The sequence below is a fragment of the Canis aureus genome, chromosome 18 (genome assembly GCF_053574225.1).
Source record: "Canis aureus isolate CA01 chromosome 18, VMU_Caureus_v.1.0, whole genome shotgun sequence".
NCBI lineage: Eukaryota > Metazoa > Chordata > Mammalia > Carnivora > Canidae > Canis > Canis aureus.
In genome coordinates, this window is record NC_135628.1 from 24,811,840 (window position 1) to 24,835,857 (window position 24,018).

Consider the following 24,018-nt stretch of genomic DNA (forward strand, 5'->3'; position numbering starts at 1 on the left):
ATTTAGGTTTTTTATTTTTGAGAGCTGGTAAGCAATGCAGAATATTTTATGGAAGAAAAATTAAGCACAGGAGATCCTGGGAAGGGATGAACTCCAAAGAAGACTCATCCAAGTTCTAATAGCGATGGTGTTAGGAGACTTATTGCCATCACACGTCTTTGGTACATTAATCAGGAGACAGGCAGGTGAACAAAGTGTGGAAGAACACAAGGGAAAGCTCAGCCAATAGATACTGTCCTTGGTATTTGTGGTAATCATACGAGACTGCAAGAATTAAAAGAGGAAAGGTCCCAAGAGTCATTGTTCCCAGTTTCATAAAACTGGAAATGCACAGTTATCTGCTTCATGCTCTCCAAGGGCCTAGCTTAGGGAGGGGAAAATTGTCTTGGCTCCTCCTCTGTCCTCTGAACAACTTGGTTCAGTTCCTTTTGTTGCTCTACCCTTTACTGTCAGATTTGTTAGCACACTGGCACTGGCATATCTGTCTCTCCCATCCTGTCTCCTGAACACCCTCTGTCCGCTGGCCAGATTTTCACTTGGGTGCCTTCTAGTTTAGTCAAGTTAAACTCTGAAAAATGAAATCCTCAAAACCAGCTCTTCCCACCTCCCTGACTTTGCTAAATCCAGAGCCATTTAAAAAATTGTTTTTAGGGGATCCCTGGGTGGCGCAGCGGTTTGGCGCCTGCCTTTGGCCCAGGGCGCGATCCTGGAGACCCGGGATCGAATCCCACGTCGGGCTCCCAGCATGGAGCCTGCTTCTCCCTCTGCCTGTGTCTCTGCCTCTCTGTCTCTCTCTGTGTGACTATCATGAATAAATAAATAAAATCTTAAAAAAAAAATTGTTTTTATTTTTTTAATTTATTTTTATTTTTTATTTTTTATTTTTTTAAAAATTAATTGTTTTTAAAAGGTAATACAGTTACATGTTTTTAAAAAACAAAAAATACAAAAAGTTACACATGAAAGATCTCCCTTCTTTCCTTTCCCCACATAGCCAGTTCTGACCATTTGCAAGTAATTTCAAGTTTCTTCACATATACAATAATGGATATAAATTTCCCTCCTTTTTGTTCACAAGGGAGTATGTTCTTCATACTTTTCTGAACTACATGTCTGGTCACCTATTGTTGTACAACAAATGCCTCTAAACTTAGTGGCTTAAAACAATTTATTATTATCTCTCATGGTTTGGTGGGTTGATTGGGCTCAGCTGGGTAGTTCTTGCTTTGGTTTTTTTATATACATGTAATTGTAGTCAGATGTTGGCTTGTGCAAAAGTGATGTGAAGACTCAGCGGGACTCTGTGTCCAAAATGGCTTACAAATGGTCAGCAGTTGATGGTGTTTGATGGATGAGAGCTCAGCTGCCAAGGCACCTCCACATGGTTTCTCCAGGTGGCTTGGGCTTCCCATAGAAAGGAAGCTGGACTCTGAGTGGGAGCATCCCAAGAGTGAGCATTCCAGGTCAATTAAGCCTACTTAGACAATTGGCACTATTACGTCTGTTGTATTCTATTGGCCAGAGTAGTCAGTCCCAGGGCTAGACTAGGATAAAGGGAATGGAGTAATAAACCCTGTCTTGTCATGGGGGAGTAGAAGGAAATATATATATATATATTTTTAATATATTTTTTATTGGAGTTCAATTTGCCAACATACAGCATAACACCCAGTGCTCATCCCATCAAGTGCCCCCCTCAGTGCCCGTCACCCAGTCACCCCCCCCAACCCCTGCCCACCTCCCTTTCCACCACCCCTTGTTCGTTTCCCAGAGTTAGGAGTCTCTCATGTTCTGTCTCCCTCTCTGAAATTTCCCACTCATTTTCTCTTCTTTTCCCTTTATTCCCTTTCACTATATTTTATATTCCCCAAATGAATGAGACCATATAATGTTTGTCCTCTGATTGACTTATTTCACTCAGCATGATACCCTCCAGTTCCACTCACATTGAAGCAAATGGTGGGTATTTGTCGTTTCTAATGGCTGAGTAATATTCCATTGTATATAGAAGGAATATATTGCAGGAAAAATCTTGGGGGATAAGAGGCCCTGGGTAGCACCACCTGAAGTACTTTTCTACTCCTCCTAACAGATGTTAGGCCTGAGGATCTTTCTTTGCAATGTCTGACCTCTCACCTTCCCCAGTTTCCACTGACCCCACTAATTCAGACCCTCATCTCTTGGTAGCTGGTTAAATGTCGGCATTATCTTGCTAGTCTACAATTTCCCCTCACTGCAAATAGGCAGCAAAACTTGAGTTTTCTTACCATTGCTATTTCCATAAACTTTAGCCTTGATAGGATTGTCATTCTCTTAAGTAAAAATAGGCTCTGGTACCTGAGTGGCTCTGTTTGACTTGGGTGATGTTGGCATGTATAGGATTTACATGCTTTAAAAAAAAAAAATCTTCCAATATTGCAAAATTGGATTAAATCCAGATTAAGCTCCTTTTGAAAAACCGAGTTCTCATATGTGGAAAAATTCTCCAACTGGTATGTTCTTGGTACTGGACAAAAGGAACAAAAATCAGATCCTGGTAAAATTTACATTCTTGTGGAAAAGCAGATAATAGATGAAATGAATAAGTAAAATATATGGAATCTTGGATGGCAATATGTTCTGTGGAAGGTTAGAAGGAGATAGAGGAGTGGATGGGAAGGGCTGCAATTTTAAATCACATGGTCAATGGAAGGCCTTGTTGAAATAGAGACATTTTAGTTAAAAAAAAAATATATATATATATAAATAAATAAAGGAATATAGGAAGGGAAACAAGGATTTCTATAACCTTGCTTTCCAATAGAATAGCCCAGAGCCATATGTGGCTGTTTATATTAATTAAAATTAAATTTAAATTAAAAATTTGATTTTTCAAGGACACCAGCCACATTTCAAGGGCTCAAAAGCCACAAATGGCTACTGGCTAGACAGAGAGAGAACATTACCACCATTGCAGCAAGTTCCGCAGGATAGCATTGCAGAGGAAGGGTATTCCAGATGGAGGGTACAGCAAGTACAAAGTTACTGAGTTGTGACATTGCTTGATTTGAGCTAGATAGAGGCATAGCTCTACTGTTTACACATTTTTACATTCCCTATTGTCTGCCTTCTACTATGGCTGTGTGGCAATTGACCTTTATCACCTTAACCCAAGCCAGGGTTCCAAAGGCCCTTAGGGATATTGAGTTTTACACTACTGCTCAGTGCCATAGAATCCATGAGATAAAGTCTAAACTCCTCAGTCTTACACTGAGAAGCTATGTAAAAGAATGTGAAGACCAAGAAACTGGGAAAAAGAACCCATGAGTTCTATTTGGGAGCAGAGTAGGTTTATGGTGTGATTCAAAAGGTATTAACACCAGGGGTGGTCTGGCGTAAGCCATAACAGAGCTGTGTTGACCAAAGGTGTCCTGGACGACCTCTAGTGGACCTTTAGTTGCTGTTTCAGGAGGAAGTTTGGAGTATGGAGTGTCATTCTAGGGCTCAAGAAAGTGACTGATCACCACCTGGAGCTGAAATATTTAAGCGTTTTATAAATTGGCACAGTCTCATATAATAATACAAGGGGGATTTCAAACTGGAATAAATATATGTGATGGGTATTTGGAAACTGAAAGGGACTCTAGAGTTCATTGCAGAGATCTTTACAGTAAACACACCCAACTGAAGGTGATAGGATTTAAGGCCTTCTGCAGCAGATGACCAGCATCCATTCTGATCTTTTTTCCCTGTTTCTCCACTATGCTATCCCTCTCTGTCGCAGCAATATGTCATATTCATGCCCAATAGGTTCAAGCGTTTTTCTCATGTTTTTCCTCCTTACCTAAAGGATCCTCACTCTCCTTTCTGCATGATTGAATCTTGCACTCAGCCTTACGGCACAGCTCAAACTCCCTCCACTGACATATTTTTGCCCATCCTAGGCCAGAAACATTTCTCGCTTCTCTGGCCTGGAATGCTCATTATCCACACTCACTTGGCAATTACTAAGAGTACAAGGTAGTATCTTTGTTTTTCTGTATGTTTTTCTACTCCTGGGCAAAACCTTAAGCTCCTTGAGGGCAGAGATCACGGGTCGTTCTTCCTTTTTCCTAACATGGCTGTATTTTCACATTTGATTGCCAAGCGTCTACCCCATGAGGGGCTGAGGGTACAATAGTAAACCAGCTGAGAGCTCTGACCTGCAATCCTTACTTGTGAATTCTTTTTTTTGACATGAATAAACTTCCTCAATGCTTACAAGTCTTGGGCAAAGACGGGACCCCAGTGGCCTAGTGATAAGGAATAAAAAGCCCTAGAGAGCACCGGTTGTAGACAGACCGCATGGGGATGTGAAGATTCACGGCCCTCTGGATTTAAGGCCCTGCTGGAATAGTTTCACTCCAGATGCTCCACTATTCCTAGCTCCTGGAATGGTGTAAACAATGATTCACACCATGGTAGGCCTATGCAGTTTACCAAGCACATTCATCACATGTATCAGGCTTTCAGGGAAGATCAGGTTCCAACATGTTAACTGAGATTCACCTTCAGGTCACCAGACTTGCATCTATTTTGCTAAACACGTATCACAGCCAACAGAAGTTTTCTCCCCTCATTCTCTAGTGCGAAGAGGGGACGGTGTGGAAGTAATTGTCTCAATGGTGTTGGACCTGTAGGCAGAACATAGAGCCCATTTTGAAGTTCGTTGGCAAAAACCAGCGTCGAGGAATAGCGATTACGGTTTAGGTGTGGATTGTGCAAAAAAAGCAAGGAGGGGCTGGAAGAGGGAGGAGTGCCCCAGACTTCCCAGTTCACATGGTCGAAGTCCAAATCAACCCGGGCTGTTAGGTAAAAGGCAGTGAAGGGAGACTTTCAGCCTAGAGGGAATTGGGGGCGGGGCGGGATGGGCATAGAGTGGGTGTGGTGGAGGATTCTGGGCGCCCCGCACCTGTGGGTGAGTGGGGGCGCAAGCTGCCCACGCTCCTCCTCCCAGGCTCCGGGAGGGGCAGACCGGGGCCCGGCGGCGGGCGGAGGGGGCCGCCCGGGGGGCGGGGCGGGGCGGGGCGGGGCGGGGCGGGGCCCGGCGCACCTGGGCGGGGAGGGGGAGGCGCGCGGGGCCGAGCCTGTCGGGGGCCGCGGCGCGCGCCAATGGGCAGCGGCTGGCAGCGCGCCCCGCGCCCGAGCCGCAGTCGCGCCCTCCCGCTGCCTGGCGAAGGCGCGGACGGCGCGCGGAGGCGAGCGCGGGGGAGCGGAGCTGCGGGCGCCGCAGCCGCCGTCAGGGCATGAGGATGGCCGTGGGCTCCGTCAAGATGCAGCCGCCGTGCGAGAGCCCGGCCCTGGCCGCGGCGGCGGCGGCGGCGGCGGCGGCGGACGGCGCCCTGCGCCGCAGCCCCGGCGCCCGCGAGCAGGAGCGCGAACCGCCGCCGGCGCCCCCGCGGCCGCGGCTCCGGGACCTGCCCGCGCTGCTGCGGAGCGGGCTCACGCTGCGGAGGAAGCGGAGCGCCGCCGGGGCCCGGGTGAGTGGCCCGCGCGCACGTGGAGCCCGCGTCCGCCCTCCCGGGCCGCAGAGGGGCAGCTGGAAGTTGGGGAGGGGCGGGGGGCGCCCTCGCGCGGGGTCCCGGGACGGCGGCATCGCGGGGTGCCCCTCGGCGAGCGACGGCTTCCCCTTCCCGCAGACGCACCTGACGTAGCCCGGGGGCGCCTGGATGCAGGGCGGCGGGCCGCGGGCATCGCCCGGGAAGGGCCGTCGCCTCTCTCTCCGCAGAGGGCGAAGCTGCAGGTGTCCCGTCCCGCGCCGTCGGCCAGCCCCGTCCCGGCAGCGAGCCTCCGGCCCTGCAAACGGGAGCTCCGTTTGCAGGAGGCTCGGGACGCGTGAGCTGGTTTGGGACGCCCCGTGGCCAGCTTGGGGCATCGGGTCGGGCTCTGGCCGCGGCAGCTGGAAGTTCCCGGGCGAGCCTCTCGAGCTGCAGGGTTCCGGAGGCTCCGGCGCTTAGTACTCGGTGACGCCCCCTGGAGCAGGAAGGTGCACGCCCCTCCCCCCAATTTTAAATATTGACTTCCTGATGGTGTGTTCAGATATGATTTCCTGCTGAAGGAGTGTCCCCGCTTGGGCATCTAAGTGCATTTAATGGGCCCCGAGCAGGTCCGACGTGTTTGGTTTGGTAAGAGAAGCGGACGGCCTGCTGCTTTTCCCCCTGGGACCTTTCGCAAGCTGCTCTGGAGGCCCTCCTGGGGCCTCAGGCCCACTTACTCAGGTTTCCCTGCCCACCAGGGCTTTGGGGCAACTTTTTAGGTTCTACTCCGTCCTTTAGAATTTGTCACCATTTAAGCAGGCTTTACTGAGGAGCTGCAACACTGTTGTAGATGTTGGGGCGGGAGGTTGCTGTTAGAAGTTGAAGTCTTGGTTGTCTGTTTTAAAAGAAGGTCTTGCTGGAGGACTTCTAGCTCTTACAAAGATAGGTTTGTGGAAGGGTCAGAGTTGGGGAGAAACGTTCGTTTTTTGGTGTGGCTTCCTTTGGGCGAGCTTGAAGGGTATGAATTGGTGTAGGTCTTCAGCCTCTCCAGGTTGTGTTTCTCCTTTCAAGCCCATTTTCCTTCCAGTGTAGGGATGACTGTAGGTGATCTACCTTAGGAGGACATTCCGGGGATTAGCTGGATGTTAAGACATGGATGTTAGAGTTCATGACCACTGGAGTTTAGGAATTGCCCACAAGTGACACTTAACATGGGGCATGCCACCAGATTGTCTGCAAAGGAAGCAAGGAAATGTGTCCTAAAGACGTGATACCTAAGTAAACACAAGAACCAGAGTTACAGACTTTGCAAGAATCTGGGGAAAACTAGGTCAAATTGTGTTCCTATTATCCTTGACAGTTACTATTTCATGGCACAGAATACTGAAGACATGAGGGCAGCCAGGCAATCTGTGACGGGAATTGCTGAAGGTTTCTGTATAAATAGATCTGTGTGTTCATCTGCATAAAGGCTTGTGTTTCTTGCTGCTTGGGATGATGTTGTGTGCCTTGCCAATATACATATTTACTCTTCTTAATTATTCTGAATGTGGTTACTTCAAATAAAACATACTTTGATCCTAATACTGTATTACTTAGGGACATTACAAACACATTTCATAAATGCATGGCTGGTTTTTTTTTTTTTTAATTGGGGAAAGATTGTTAAATTTTCCAGTGTTGGAAACCCATGCTTTTCAACTATTTCCCCCTTCCTTTGGTGTTGGAACCACCTTTGTCGTTTTAGAACTTTCCCTAACAGATAGGAAGGAGTAAGAAAAGAAAAGAAAGAGAAAAGAAAAGAAAAGAAGGAAAGAAAAACAGGTGAAATATGTACCTGTATTAGTCTGTTTGGGCTGCTGTAACAAAATACCATAGACTGGGGGCTTAAACAATAGAAATTTATTTTCTCACAGTTCTGGAGGCTTGAGAGTCCAAGATCAAGGTGCCAGCTGCTTAGTTTCTGGTGAGTGCTCTCTTCCTGGCTTGCCTTCTCTTTGCACCCTCACATGGTCATTCCTCAGTGCTCATGGAGGGAAAGAGAGATCTCTTTTCCTTTTCTTATAAGCCCACTAATACCATCATGGAATTGATGACCACTCCACTCTCATGACCCAGTCTCCCTCCAAATATCTCCCAAAGGCTCCGTCTCCAAATAGTACCACAGTAGAGGGTAGGGCTTCAACATACCAAGTTTTGAAGAAACCACAGGTATTCAGTCCATAGCAGAAGGGGTGTGTAGGAAAGAGAAAAACAGGTGAAATACGTATCAAACCAGCTGGTGACTTGTGAACATCCGGGGTCATCTGGTTAGTCCTTTAAATAGAGCAGTGATGCTCATGCAAACAAATCATGGCTTAGATCCTTTTGTGGCCTTATAGTTTTGTATTTTATGGGCTGCAGCTCCAGATTATAGCTGAGTGATTGTAGGGACAAATAAAAACACATTTATTACCATCAGTTCAAAAAAAAAATAAAAACACATTTATTACCATCGGTTCAAAAAAAAAAAAAGGCAGCTCTAGGTATTACACAAGTTGGTAAGAAGGTTTGCAATTTCTGTATTGACCAAGATTTGATTTAGGAATACTTGTGGCACTTGTCCATGCTGCCTTGGGCTCTCACAAATTGGACAATCTGACATCAACTGTAATCAAGTAAGTTCTTTGTAGGTTCTGTTGCCCAACCCAGGGGCATTGTAGGCTGTCTCTTACTGGGAAAAATTAAGCTGACATTTGGTTAATACTGCAGAACCCCTGTGTTCCTTGGTTCACTCACTTCTAATCGTATTGAACTCAAAATGCAAAATGCAAAATGATTAAGACTTTGGACCAAGTGGGGAATGACTACATTTTGCTTTGTGAGAGGACCCTAGCTGTCTCCTAACATAGTGGTAAGATAAGGCACAACTTGAATGCCCACCAAAACCCTTTAGTCCTTTTTTAAAAACTGTGTTACAGAGATTATGAGAAATAGTATGATAAACACCCATCCTTCAGCAGTTACCCACATTTTGCCAGTCTTGTTTCATTATTTCTCTTCCCTACTTTTTTGTGGGGGCTGGTATTTTAAAGCAAAATCCTAAACATCCTGTCATCCTTCTTATAAATATCTCAGTTTATATCCCTGATACGGACTTTTTTCTTTAAAAGCAAAAACTGAAAGACTTCTATGTGTTTTTCACGCCTAAAAATATTAACAGTGATTTCTTTTTTTTTTTTAAAGATTATATTTATTTATTCATGAGAGACACAGAGAGAGAGAGAGAGAGAGAGAGAGAGAGAGGCAGAGACACAGGCAGAGGGAGAAGCAGGCTCCATGCAGGGAGCCCGACATGGGACTTGATCCCAGGTCTCCAGGATCAGGCCCTGGGCTGAAGGCGGCGCTAAACCGCTGAGCCACCCGGGCTGCCCTTAACAGTGATTTCTTAATATGATTTCCATATTCACATATTCTCAAAGATCTCTTTTTACTTATGATTTGTCGGAATCAGAAACTAGGCAAGGTCCACACATTGTATTTGGCTGTTAGGTTTTAAAATCTATTTTATTTTATAATGGTCTGCCTTCCATTCTTTTTTCATGCCATTGATTTGATGAAGAAAGAGAATACAGGTCATTTGTCTGGTGGAATGATTTATTTTCTGGGCCAGTTTCTCACTTGTGTCGTTTAGCTTGTTTCTCTATTCCCCATGTCTCTTATAATATCCAACTAGATGTAGAGGCCTGATTAGATTTAGGTTCAAAGGCAAGCATCCTTTGTAGGTGGTACTGTTAAAATCTGTTATATCACAACCACAAGATACATGATGTCTGCGTGTGTCTCTTTTTGAGATGTTAAGATTGATTAGTGCGTTCAGGTACGAGTCAACAACTTACCTTGCCACCTTTCACCTAATGAGTGTAACATCCATACATAAATGGTTGTACCCTAGATCCATTTCATTAGGGATTGCAAAATGGTGATGCTCAAAATCTATCATTTCTCTTGCATTTATTATTTGGCATTCTATCTGTAAAGAACTTACCCGCTTGAGCTATTTGGGTCTCCTGAAATCAGACTGTATACGAAAGACAAGGAAAGGCTTAATTTTTTTCCTTTTATCAATTTTCTGAGTAGTGATTTGGTACCTTAGCAATCTTCCATTATAATGAGTTTTTCTTCTTACGTATCATAAGAACTTGTGGATCTCAATTTGTTTCAATCCATTGCAGTCAATATTCTTTTTGACCCACAGTCTGTCCTTATCTGCTATATACTTCTTACAAGACCCCAGTAGCTTTTTGGATACCTTTCTTGCTTTCTGGCACAAGATACTCTAAGCTTATCTTGTTCATTACTTGCTCTAGACCTGAAATCAGCCATTTTTCCCAAAAGCACTAATTCTTTTTTTACTGAAAACTGTCCATTTCTCCCCAGCTTTGCCTCTCCGTGGTTGCATTATTTTTTACCTTGGTCATATGCCTTCCACCTGAAGTTTTTTGTTTCATCTTAAATTTTTCTCATCAGGCTGCTTCTAAGACTGTCATTTTCTCCCTCTAATAAAATAGCTGGTAACTTACCATTCTGTCTTTCTATATATACTGTCAGATTGCTGGGCCTGACTTATTTTGGGCTTTGGCGGCTGTGATCTTTTCTGTAGTGTTCTACCACTTTCTTCATCTCTTCAAAATCTGTTTCATTTACAGCAGACAGAATGATTCACCAATTGTGCCAAATTGACTGTTCACCAAACAGTGACAGTCCGCCTTTGGATTGGTCTTCTCTTCCCTGATTTCTTCTCATTCAGGCAGGGTCCCTGTCCCTGTGGCATGGCAGGTGCTCTTCAAACTTGAGAAATTGGAAGAACAGCTAATACCTCTCTGCATGAGGTTCCCTCTTTTTCATTTGTAGTCTCTACCCAGATGATTCCCTCTCAGAAAAGAACAAGTAGCCCATTTCCTTTGTCTAAGCCCGAGTGTTTTATTTTTATTATTATTGTTATTTTTTTTAGCCTGAGTGTTTTAGGTGTGACTTAACACCTTCTGCTGGAATAAGACCTTATTGATTGAGAAACACATACTGCTTCAAGTTGTACCAGTATGCCCGATTTGTAGTCATTGTATACACATATCTTACAGGCAAAGCTATAATTTTAATTTGCTCTTTGTATTTAAATTAAAATCAGTGGCTAACACTTTATAGCACTTAATTGTATGCCATGCATGTTCAGATACAAACTTCATTTAGCCCTCACAACAAGCCTGTGAATTAGATGCTATTATTTGCATTCTACAGATGAGGAAACTGGAACGCCGATGTAACTTGCCCAAGATCACAGAGGCAGAGGGAGGTTTGAATCTAGCCAGTCTGGTTCCATAATCCATGTGCTTAATTGACTCTCTGGTTTTTCTCTAACGCACTGAGGACAAAGGGTCTATTTTAGTCTAAACTAATTAGCCTTATAGTACCTGAGAGTCCTATATTACCTTACCACTCTGAGAGTGGCCAGTAAATGCTATTGATAATGCCAGACACTAATCTTTCTTTCATTTGAGCACTCTGAAGCTTGTGATAGACCTACTGGGTATGGGAGCAGGGAGAGAGGGGAAATATTGTGGTTAAAGGTGAATGATAACTAATATTGACTAAAAGTAAAAGTAGCATTCAGTTTGTCATAAGCAAAAATCACCCAGGCCCACCTTGATCAAGGCCAACACAAAAAGTTTGTGAATTCACTTGCTTACATTTTCTTATCTGCTTTTGGTAGCCTGTTAAGGGAGCCATGCCTCTTCAAGGGATGGTGAGTCAGGTCAAATATGAGTGATGTGATGATCTTATTTGAGAAACATTGACTTTGTACGAGCTCAAACCTTGATATTATAAACTTATGTTGACCATGGCTACAAATAAAGTAAAACTCCACAAATGCTACTTCTAAAAATATTTATTTGAGAAGAAAGAAAAGAAACTATAGATTCATTTATTCTACTTTAATTTCATGTAAATTCTAGTAAAGGACCTCAGTGGCAAGTTAATGCTATATTTTCTTTCTTTCTCTTTCCTCTGATCCCTGGCATAGGCTTTGGTTGCATAATTAGATCCAAAGAAAAGAGCATGTTCTATGGCTTCAGGAACTGGGTTCCGATTGCAGTACTGTGATTCTGTATCCTTGCATGAGTTATTCTTGGAGCTCTCCAAGCCTCCATTCTTCCTCTAAAATGACATACATCATGGGTCAGGTTTTTCCGAGAATAGAGACAATGTATGGAAAGTTTGGGGTACGTTTGGAGCTTAATATTTCCTTCCCCAGCCAGATGCTTGCTCATTCTGGGCGAATTGAATTTATTTACACATTTATAGGAATCTAGTAATAAAAAAATTTTGCTTTCATATGCAAAGTCAGATTCCATGTTTTAAAAAACCTGATATGCTAACATATAGTGAATATCTTAGATGTTATCTAAATACTGGTACCATAACAAAATATTCTCAGTTTCACATTTGCACTGTATCTTAAATTGACTTGGCAGTAATTGGTAACTTGTAGAGCTGAAAATAGATGGAAAGGTGGGAGATAAGTCACTGGTGATGACTTTGAATACTTGTGATTTTTTTGCCTCAATGTTGCATAACAATGTTTGTTCGGAATACTGATAATCCCAGTAATGCTATGTGATCTGGAAGTAGTTCATAAAGATAGAAAATTTCACACGAAGGCAAAATAGTTAAAATCAATGACTTAATTTTTTTGTCAGTTATTTATTATGACAAATAATTCATAAATGAATGTGGAAAAGGGATGGTCTATAGACACCACAGCGGATACTGGCACAGATTAGAATGTCATTAAGCCCTAAGGGCAGGAGGTATTTTCGCCTATGAGGAAATAGTCGAGAAAGATTAAATGACTTTCCCATGGTCACCCAGCTAGAAAGCAGCAGAGGCAGAATGGAGCCCAGGACTGTCTGATTCCAAAATCTGTGGCCTTTGCTCAGTACCATGGTGTCTAAGACTCTGACATAATTATAGCCTGTGGTATATTGAAACAGTAGATGCACAAGACATTTCAAGTCTGTGTAAAACTTAGCTCATCCTCTTTCCGATGTCTCCAGTAATGGCTTCCAGGATTGGTCTTTAATTACTCACAGGGTTGACAATGGCTTGAGCAGCAACTGTCCCTCATCTTCCAGCAATACCAGCCATTGTACCAGAAAGAAGGTTTGGCCTGAGTCATCAGGAAGCCATTGTTTCCCCAGGAGGTTTGGAAGCTGACTAGCTCCTTAGTACAAATGCTCTTGGAAATTTATAAAGCAAGCAGGTTCCTTTACTGGCCAGTCTAGAAGATGAAGAAAGAAAGGAGGAGTTTCTTGTAATCCAAGCTTTGGGTTCCTGATGGCAACTTGTTTGCTGTTTAAGAAACTGCAGGAAGCGAGAAGTATGCATACCTATCAAAGTAACTTGAATCCGTTTACAATTGAATGAAATAATTGAGAATATACAAGTATATTAATAAAATTAAACTTTGATATATTTACCTTTTAATGTGGTAATGTACTACCTGAGGCAAATGGCTGTTAACTTTTTTTTTTTTTTTTTTAATCCTGGGCTTTTTAAGAATCAAAGGATAGCACCCCAGAAAAATGCATGTGTAGATATTTTTGCATCTCATTTCAGAGGGCTTTTGGATATCCTGAGGCCTAGTCACCACAGACCCTCTAATTTAAAAGTCCTTCCCTACTCTGTCTTCTAGAGAGTACCACCATGGTTCTATAATTATTTTACTTTTTATCTTTACTTCTAAACATTTAGCATAGTATTAAACAATCATTCAGTTGTCAGTAAATATTTCATTGAATTTATGTATTGTATCAGTATGTTGAATTAGAAATTATTTGCCTCTGAATGTAGTAAATGTTTCAGTGGACCCTGGTAGTAGTGCTGATAACTATTATTGTTTAACAAATCCTTACATTACACTTGTGGTATTGGGGCTGTTTGGAGCACTCGTAACGACGATGTGTGGCAGTTATCCTCATTGTCTTCTTTTTTCTCAGAGAGGGGTCTAGAGAGATACAGAGGTACAGATTTTGGTACCTCCTGAAATGAGGTACAGAGAGGGTAAGGAAGATGTCTGAGGTCACCCAGTAAGTAGAGGAGCCAAGAATCCCATCCGGGAAAACAGGCTTCATATTATGAGGTTTACCTATTCTGCTGTATCCTCTCTCTAAATAAAATAAATCATGTATTTCTTTAATTACAGTCTCTTTCATTTAATGCTTTTGAAATAAGGATGTGTATTAAAATTCATGTGGGGCAGCCCCGGTGGCTTAGCAGTTTAGCAGGGCCCGAAGCCCAGGATGTGATCGATCCTGGAGACCCGGGATCGAGTCTCGCGTCGGGCTCCCAGAGTGGAGCCTGCTTCTCCCTCTGCCTGTGTCTCTGCCCCTCCCTCTCTATCTCTATGTCCATCATGAATAAATAAGTACAAATCTTTAAAAAAAATTCATGTGAACATTTAATGGGATATATTTTCCCCCCTGTAAAGCTATTATTAAATTGGTAGTATGTCTTAAAATTTTGATATCTTAGAATAAAGGAACTATAGTAAGTCATGTTTTAGTTTTTAAATGTAGCTGCATAGTTTATTTGTAGAAATATCAAAGTAAATCATAGCTTTAAAGCGGTGCATATAAACACAACCATGTCTATTTGTGAAGTGTGAAAAATGTGGGTTAAGATTATATTAACAATTTATATGAACACTGATAATACTTAGGTAATAATTGAAATGTCAGAGGAGGGGCATCTGGGTGGCTCAGTTGGTTAAGCATCTGCCTTCAGCTCAGGTCATGATCTCAGGGTCCTGGGATCTAGCCTCATACTGGGTTCCCTGCTCCATGGGGAGTCTGCTTCTGCTTCTCCCTCTACCCCTCCCCCTGCTCCTTAGCACTCTCTCTCTCTCTCTCAAAATAAATAAATAAAATCTTTTAAAAAACGTCAGAAGAGAATAGATTTAAAATTTTCCTGCAAAAAGCATGAATAGCCTCAGAGTAATGTTGAAGATTGAAGAAACTGAAAAGGTATATATATATTTTATAGTTCTATGTTTTATTTATAATATAAACATAAATTTGTATTATATGCGATTGTATATAATTTATTTTTAAAACTTAATTTACATTTTAAATTATGTTTCTATTTAAGTTTAATTTATATTCATTGTATATAATGTTTATATTATATAAGTATAATTTATTATTATATAATTTGTTATATAATATTGGTTCCTTCACTTTTTTTAAAGTAAAATTTAAAAGTTAAACTTCTTATATAAATTTATTTTTTTTAAACTAAGAACTATGAATATACTGAAATGATAATAGATTTAGACTTGCTTTGAGTCACCACTTTGTGTGGTGAGTTGGCAGATCTTACCTTCTGTGACTCAGTGAAACTTAAAATTTTGTCTGGTTTGTTCATGAGGCATTGGCTTCTCCCTTATAAAATGTTTTTCATTTTGTACTTTTTGTGTTTTTCCTAGAAAAAACTTCTACTGAAGTTGAAGAGTTTTGAAAATCAGGGCTTCTCCAGTCTAGGAGACAACCCCAGTCCAGGGGTTGTCTTCCCAAATTTTTTTCCTAACTGGTCTAGCAACTTAAACTCCAGCCCCATTGGTGGTTTTGTTGTTCAGTTGAATTTGACCTTGTCAAATCATTTACCTGCAGCTGTTCTGAAGTATATATGCAAATACTCATGATTACCCAACACTTACAACTTTGGTGCTGACTGTAAATTTGTTTTACTCTCTCCTGTTACTATTGCGGGAAGTGAACAGCTTATCACTTCTGTTTGGTCTAACACTCTAAATGTTGACTATAATGAACAAACACTACAAATGGTTCGCTCTGTCATTTTGTGCCGTGAATTTATATATAGGTATGAAATCTTCTTTTGTTGAAAAAAAAAGTAGGGAAGATGTATGATAATACCTTTCAGAAACTAGGGCAAGTACTATGCCTATTTCCATCTATTAAAATAGAATATGATTGTGACATAGTAAACATTTTTCTATATGTTTGTCACTTAATAACTGTGTGACCTAGAATAAGTTCAATAACCTTTCTGAGTTTCTGCCCCTACAGTGGAATACCATTGCTGGAATACAGTGGAATACCATGAGAATCCATGGTATATGGATAGGGGACCAGTTTTCATTTCTTGCTCCTTGCCTGACCAAGGTCAGAAAAGTGGTCTTTCTCCGGTGAGATGCCAACTGAACCGCAGAACACTTTGGGACATATCTTAGGCAAGAGGAAAGATGGATCATTAATATTCACCATATCTCTTGAGTCGGGGAGGGGGAAGATAATACATTAGTAGAAAGAGCATTTTGAAGGTGCAGGAAAAATCTGATTAAATCAAGAATCTGTCATATGAAACGAGTAAAAAGAACATATCTATAAATCTATTTCTGGAAGATTAAATTATTTGGCCATAAACAGAATTCTCTGAGAGGTGTCATAAGAGAACTTATGACAGCCACCCCTTTGTGTCCAGGGAGATCTTACCAGGTAGTTTTATCTTCTTTCAGATAAGAGGTTTGTTGCTATTTCTTGTCATCACTGAAAGATGTTTCTTCCCCTCAAATTAGCATCAATATTTGTTTTCCTCTACTATTTTAAATTTATCACAAATCTTCAAACAGCACCCATCGAAGCATTCAAATTTCCTATTCTTCTTGGCACATAACTCCTTGAAAAAAAAGCAGTCTGGTCATATTTTAATCTACCTTGAATACCTCATGAATTTTGATCTTAAACAGCAAATTCAGTTCATTAGTAGTTGGCTGTTCACTTTGCTGTCTTTTATATAATGATTTACATTTACAAAGTGCTTTCATATACCTTATTTTACTGTTTTCATAACTCCAGAATAAAGTTTTCCTTTCTTATAAGGATTCAAAAGCAAGTCACTGAGTTTTACATGCCACAACCTCAGCATCTGTCTAGCAAAGATGGAGTGGCGAGACTAAGTAAATTAATTTGTGAAGGCTGTTAAGACAGAGATAGTTAGGCAGAGAAAACCTAGTGTGAGCTGCCACTGTTGTCATTGCCATTGTCATCACCATCGTTGTCTGAAATGACATCTGAGGGAGTCCAAGGTCAGTCCCTTTGAAAAACTGAAAAAAAGTCTTACTGGTTGTATTGATAGCAATTAAGTGAGAAAACTGAGGCTCAAACATTATTGTCTTCCTGAAGATGGTAGTGAGGAAGTTAAAAGAGTGAGGTTCTCTATAACCTAGACTCCTGATTACTCAAGGTTATCTGTGGACTCCCTAAAGTCCCTATCTTTAGCTCCCTAAAGCTAAAAGAAGACCTCTCAAAGTTTAGCATACTTGAGGATTCCTGGAGGGCTTTTGAAAACACAGATCCTAGGGGCCCCACACCTAGAGACTTTGAATCAATGTCTCTAGCATGGATAGGGCCCAGGAATCTGCATTTTCATTAAGTCCCAGGTGATGCTGCTGGTCCATGGGCCACTTAGTAGCACTGGTCTAAAGGGCAGCACAAGTTTAGTGGTCATCATAATCAGAAAATTGCTGAGGTCAGGAATCTATCTGGTTTTCTATTTGCTACTTCCATGATGGAAAGCCAAATCAAGATGGAGGCCCATGACTATGAGAATTTTATTCAATTAATAATATTGGAAACTACCCCTTATTGGTTTCTGTGGAGAGATTGGTAGTTAAAAAGAAGTGATAAACATTTGAAACAGAAAGAGTTTATGGCACCTGTGCTGATCATTCTGTTTGTTCATCCCATGTACTTTCTACCGTTTTGTTCTGGTCTGTACCTTGGAGGCTGCCTCTGGGTGTTCATCACTGGGGACTGTGGTTGGGTTCAGTCAATGGAAAGCCAGGAGAGAGAAATCCACAGTATCTGCCCCTTATGCTACCTCTCCTCTTCAGTGGAGATGGCAGTGACCATCTCTAACTGGCTACCACTGGGCAGTCACTCCTCAATAGTTTGAGTGCTCTCCAGCTTCCAGTGAAGCTGTGTCTTTTCCTAGTCCTCTCCCACTTGTGGCTTTCAAAGGCTTGTCATTACTACCTCCTGTGTGCTGCAACATCTCCTATTGGGTTTCCGAACCTTGCCTATACACCTTTTTTTTTTTTTTTAAGATTTATTTATTTATTTGAATGAGAGAGCAAGCAGGGAGAGGGAGAAGGAAAGAAACAAACTCCTCAATGAGCAGGGAGCCAGATGTGGGGCCCGATCTCATGATCTGGAGATCATGACCTAAGCTGAAATCAAGAGTTGGCTGCTTAATCAACTGAGCCAGCCAGGTGCCCCCTGCCTGCACATCTTTGATGGGCTCTTTTCTGAGAGGAGCCTTGACTGATGTAGGAACCCAATAGTGTTGGGAAGAGTGACAGTAGAAACAGCATTGGTGAGAAGAATTTAATGAGTGGAGTGGAATTGGCAGTGATTGAGGCAAGGAATCGAGCCTAGCCCCTGAGGTTTAGGTAGAAGAAGGGGGTGAGGAATGCAGGGAAGGGGTTTGGCCTCTGGGGTGATGTTGGGCTTAACAGAAAGTCCTGAGAGGTCCCTGGTAAGAAGCTAGAACTTGTGCTAGAATGTGACTGAGTGCCATTCTTGCCTCATTCCGGTGCATGAACTTGGATGGCTAGGGCTCACAATCAGAGAAGCTTTTTCTTTTTTTTTCTTTTTTTTTTCTTTTTTTTTTAAGATTTTTGTATTTGAGAGAAAGGAAGAGAGAATGTGTAGGGGGGAAAGAGGGGGTTGCAAAGGGAGAAGAAGAAGCAGAATCTCAGCTGAGCAGGGAGCCCAGGATCTTGACCTGAGCCAAGGGCAGATGCTTAATTGACGAACCCACCCAGGCGCCCCTCAGAGAAGCTTTTATATGAGGAATTTGCATCCTTTTTCTATGATTGCCTTAGTTTTGTTTTTTGGTTGTTGTCCTCCCCGCCCCCCCTCCCGCCACCTTTTTCCCAGACACCCTTAGTACTGCTAGTCTATACATAGGAGTTAGAAGACCTTTATGTGGTACTTTGATCTAGGTTAATTTTGTTGCAGTATATTGAACATGTTCTGAAATGCCTGGGAACGCTGCATTCACAAAGTACCAAACAGTTGAATAGAATAATTACGCCTTCAGTTCCTTTGCCCATGGGTTCCAGTGGTGGGCGTGTCAATAAGATAAAAACCATTTTTCATAGTTTTGGTGCTCAGCCAACTCATCTTCTACAGTAACCTCACCATGAAGCAGGGCTACAACACAAACTCATACCAATTCTGTGTGTTTATCAATTCTTTTATATTGAAACGTTATGCTCAGGTGAAACTATTTCACACCCCTTATAGATAGTTTTGGGGTAGTACAGGTTGAATGCTATTAACATGTAAACACTCTGTGTCAATCAATGAAACAAAGACAAAACAGACTGGATTTCAAATTTCCAATTTTTAAAATTTTTTTAGGAAGAAAAAAATTTCTCTATAAGGGAAAATTAATTTCTAGAATTTTCCCCCTCTTTCTGGGTTTTCATATAGTTATACGTTGGAAAACACGAGTGTGTGACAGAGTCAAGGCTATGACCTCATATAATTGAGGCAAATCATGATGAATCACTTCATGTTACCCACTGTAGCGCAGATTTCACGCATAGGAGCCCCTTGTGTTTCCTCCGTTTTCCCTCCTTTCTGGTCATTCATCCACTGAGGCTAGGTGCTGGGCATAGAGGAGAGGAGCCCTAGATGAGGGCTGCCCAGAAGTGGTGGTGCGTGAGCATTACCTGTTCACCTGGTAGTGGAAACTGATCAGAGGGAGGAGGAGAGGTTGTGGTGCAGATGACTCTGGTGAGGGAGTCCAGATCCTGTTCAGCAAGCAGAGAGGAGCTCGGAATGGAGGAGTGGGCTGGCTGCGTCCCTGTCCAGCAGGCTTTCTAGTCCCCAGCGCTTGTTCCCCCTCTAGTCTAGAGCATAAGTCCTCCCAATCTCTCTCACTGGGGAAGGAACTTTTCTTTTTCTCAGTATCTCCATGTCTGGGTTGGCCCCAAGAAATCTCTGGTTAGCCTTTCTCCTGGTTTTTTGAAGACTCATCTCCTTACTCACTTCCTTTAGAATGAGCTATCCGTCTTCCTTCGGGTCTGATTTCCTTTGGCCATGTCATCCCTGTTTTCTTCTCCTCCTCTCCTCCCAACCTTTATTCCTTTAAGGCTTTGCAGGTGGGCCGTCTGCCCAGAACGTCTTCTGTGAACCAGCTCATCCTATTGTTTGCTTTCCTTGCTTCACTGAACAGCCCTCCTATTTCTTCATCCTTTTCTGGTTACCTGGCCCCCGCTGAGGGCTGTTTCATATGGAAAAGGATTCCAGATGCTCTTCGTAGGAATTGGGGTGACTCAGCCCATTTTTGTATGTTAGAGAGAATTATAGTAAGACCCTCAGGAGAAGTCCTCATCCAACCTCCCTTGAAATTTTTTTAATGATAGCTAGCAGTTATATCATTCTCTTCTCCTCCCACCCCCCTCCTCCCAACCCTCCCACCCCAAAAGAAGAGGAACTTTTGCAAGGGTAACCACTATCTGACTGGTGTGCATTATGGGATGGGGAATTTATAATTGTATTGATTGCTGATTAGCATTACATTTTCTAAACTACATCCTTTAAATAGGGACTTCTGTTTTGGTCAAAGGATATATATGAAAAGGTATTGCTCTTATAAGTAAGATTGTGAAATTCAAAATCAGTTTCATTTCTTAATCAGGTCATAAATGTAGACGCTTCTATGTAAGCAGTTAGCTTTGGGAGTACAAGGCTAAACAGAAGACAGAATATAGTGGATTAATGATTTTGTTCATTGTTCTCTCACAGCAGGCAGCCTCTTGTAACGTAGCACCTGCCCTTCCCATTCCAGACTGCCACCCAGCGCAGTCATCCCCACTTTGGCATTTCTTGGTATCTTTCCTCTAAAAATCTGTATTATACAGAACTCTCTGATTTGTCAGTCAGGATAGTCTAGATTTTGCTGCAGTAACAAAAACCCACCAAAATCTGTGTGGCTTACCACAACCAAGTTTATTTTTTGCTTACAAAAAGACCCTTTTGTATCTGGGTGCTCTCTAGGGTCACTGTCCTGTGTGTGGTGGGCCCGCTTCCATCTTATGGCCTTTCCATATCATCACCCTCCACAGTGACTACAACAAGTGAAGAATGGGGAATTTCACATAGGCATTTCAGTGCTTCTGCCTAAAGTGACTTTTGCTCCTATCTCATTGGCCAGAGCAAGTCCAATTACCTCACTAATTTCAAAGCACTGGAGAAGGATCCTTTTCCTAGGAGCTTTGAGGAAGAAAAGAACCAATATTAGTAACATCCACTTTAAGCGTCAGAAGCTCAGAATACAGAAATGAATGAAGCCATGATCCCAGTCTTAAGCCCAGCAAGGAAGATAAACATGTTACCAGTGTTATAATCTAGTTTTACAAAACTATACAAATCACAATATACATGGCATGATAACTGCTATGATAGAACCAGAAGTATTCTGGGGGCACAGAGGGAGAGGGTCTACCTCCCTGAGTCTGGGGTTGAGACAAAAGCTTCAGAGTAGAGGCAATAGGCTAGAGTTTGTCGTTTGCCAGCTTTAGCTCTACATTACCTGGGTACAGGTGGTATTTGATTTTATTTTATGTGCTCTATAACATCTACACTAATAATTTGGGATACAGCTCTAGGAAAGAAGCTTTCTCTAAGACCTCAAAAAAGAAATGAAAGCTGCCAGCAGTAGAACAGATCTGTTCATAGGAAATGCAACACAAAGGTATCTTTTTAATGAAGACTTACAAAAACTACTTTTAGTGAGCAATTATGCTACTGACAGTTCTTTGATCTCAAAAATTAAATTCGCTGTTACAGTATGAAAGGAATAAAGGCAAGTGTAAAATAACAATTGAGGTTAGTTATTAGGCAACAAAGGTTGCATATACAGTACTTTGATTTGCCCAGAGATTCTGTCATATTTTATATTAGGTATAAATGTGGCTGGTGTGGTAACAGTGCAGAGAATTTGCTTTACAGACAAAAGAAGAGTCTTGTCCTCAGATCTAATTAAGCCATATTCTTATCCTCCTTCGCTGCTTTGGTCCCGCTGGCCTTCTTGCCAGTCCTTCATCACGCTGGGCGTGCCCCCATCTAAAGGCCTTCGCAGGTCTGAACCTGTTTTTCTTCAGATAACCATTCACTTGCTTCAAGTCTTTGCTCAAAGACCATTCTCTTGATGCAGCCCCTTGGCCACCCTATTTAGGATTCTAACAACTACCTCCTTCCCGTATCCTATTCCTATTACACCTTCTAACATAAATAATTGATAATTTGCTTATTTGTTTTATCTATGATTAGTCTTTCTCTACTAAGCTACCCAAGGGCAAAGATTCTTGTCTGTTTCATACAGACAGTAATACAGATTGTATTTTCAATCAGTTAGACCACTGCCTAGAGCATAATAGTTTCTCAGTAATACTTGAACACATGGTGGGAGAAGGGGAATTCCATTAGTGTTCCTCTAAACTGTACACAAAGCTGTTTACATGTGTTTCCTCCTATAAACCATGACTGCTTTTTAATTCAGTATTATAATGTGCCAGCTACCATTCCCTAGGGGAGCAAGAGTAAAGATCATTTAAGGAGCTCATAGTCTGATGGAGAAACTTGTTTGATTCTGCCTGTGATATTTAATTAAATGTAGCAAGTATTCGAGTGCCTAATGTATGTAGACATTGAATAGGATTCCTGAATTCTAGAAGCTTACTGTTTTAAAGTATGACATGCCAGGACTTAAGATTTGTCTCTTTGACTTGTTAGCTTTCGTAAGATACCTCTTCTGTGATGTTTCTTGGTTCAGCCCAGCTCTCAGATTTTTACTCTGTCATGAGACATATGAAGTGCGGTGGTGGTACTCACATGCTTGACTATTCCAGGGATGTGTTGAATTCTTGGTCAACAACTGGTGGATTATTTTTCTCATAAGAATTCCACCAAGCTATATGTGAAGTTGTTCTTCACCTCTGGTTCGCCCACTCAGGAAAGTATACTGGGAAATGATGTTTTAGAAAAGCAATCCGTTTTGATTAAAAAATTATTCATAAACCTCAGTACTTCTCTTACTAATAATAAAGTTCTTTGGCATATAGCAGTTAAGGAAACGGTGTCATGATGGCTCATTTAGGAATAATTGGTTTAGATAATAGATACTATGAAGAGAAAGAAGATTGAGCCTGATTAGTAAGATTTGAGGAAACTACTGGGTAGAGGTAGGATTTGAGGACTAACTAGTTGGTAAGAATAATAGGTCGGGAAGACAGCAGAACAGGTCAGGGCAGAAGGGAGCATGGCATGTGATAGGGACACTGAGAGATGGGCCTGGCTAGAGCCAAGTTCAAGGTTAAAGGGTTAGATTTGTAAATTGAGGGAAGGTGATAGGTGATCTTGAGTTTGTCTTTGTATTAGCCTTATCAGCAATGGAAAATGTCCATGGAAAAACTGTATACTATAGAGGTTACCAGACTTTGTATTTAATGCCCTAGTAATTTTTTTTTAAATGAGAAGAACTATGAACATAGCATAAAGAATAGAGAAATTGAAAAATCACTGTGTTGCATACTTGAGACTAATGTACCATGATGTGTCAACTGTACTCAAAATTAAAAATAAGTAAGTTAAAAGTCACAAGGATTTACCTCTAAAAAAAATAAAATAAAAAGTGAGGACTAACTTGTGACTTCACACTTTCATTTTGCCAAGTAAGGGTGCAAAAAAATTCAATAGGTCTTACATTTCATAAGAGAAAGACATTTTAACACAAAAGCAAAAAATTACACAACCCCCTACTAAGGACTGCTCTTCATAATTAAATAAATACAGCTTTGTAGAAAACTATACATTATCCTTATTCTTTTTGTGCCTCACGTAGACATTTGGAACTACTTCATGAGATACACGTGTGGGTTTTGGGAACAGAATAAAGTTGAGACTATGGAGACATGATCTAACAGATGTAGGGTGGCAGTCACCATCAGTTGACAAAAGCATTTCTTTAGAAAGATCATTGTAGGTGGGTGGTGTGCAGAATGGAGGAAGGAGAGGTTGAAGGCAGGGAAATCACTTAGGGGGTTATAGTCCATGCCAGGGTCTGACATGGAGGGCTTGGGACTGAGAAGTCTGAGAGTTTGGGGAGGACAGGTTGCTGCGATTTGGTGATCTCCATTCTGTTTCCATGGGCAGCTAAAAATCAGCAAGAATGCAAAATAAATTTCTTGTTTTGAAGGGAATATAACTCTTTCCAAAATATGACCAAAATTTATCTGTATTCTATACAGAAGGTCTTGAAGATTCCCACAACTGTTAGTTAAGGAATTAGGGGAGAGCAAGTGAGCATTCTGGTGTGTTTGTATGAAAAATTGTCTCCATGCATGTAAGTCCTTCCTTATGTGAAGGAAAAAGAAAAGGGATGCTTTTTAAAC

At 41.7% G+C, this 24,018-nt stretch overlaps 1 protein-coding gene and 1 long non-coding RNA gene across 3 annotated transcripts in view; one reads left to right on the forward strand and one right to left on the reverse strand.

Moving 5' to 3' along the window:
• Window positions 1-889: 889 nt before the first annotated feature.
• On the reverse strand, window positions 890-5,978 carry LOC144288764 (uncharacterized). Of its 2 annotated transcripts, none has more exons than XR_013356743.1 (3): window positions 5,664-5,978; window positions 2,268-4,652; window positions 890-1,429 (listed from the first exon to the last, which is right to left on the reverse strand). It is a non-coding gene; the product is annotated as an uncharacterized LOC144288764 (long non-coding RNA). The 2 variants fall into 2 exon arrangements; XR_013356744.1 differs by lacking the exon at window positions 890-1,429 and having other exon boundaries at window positions 1,762-2,506; window positions 4,528-4,652.
• Window positions 5,250-24,018, forward strand: part of RAPGEF5 (Rap guanine nucleotide exchange factor 5) — a 229,071-nt gene continuing 210,302 nt past the window's right edge. The window contains exon 1 of the mRNA XM_077856559.1: window positions 5,250-5,498. Within this exon, the coding sequence (XP_077712685.1) occupies window positions 5,265-5,498 (234 nt within the window). The 5' untranslated portion in view covers window positions 5,250-5,264. The remainder of the gene's footprint in view (window positions 5,499-24,018) is intronic.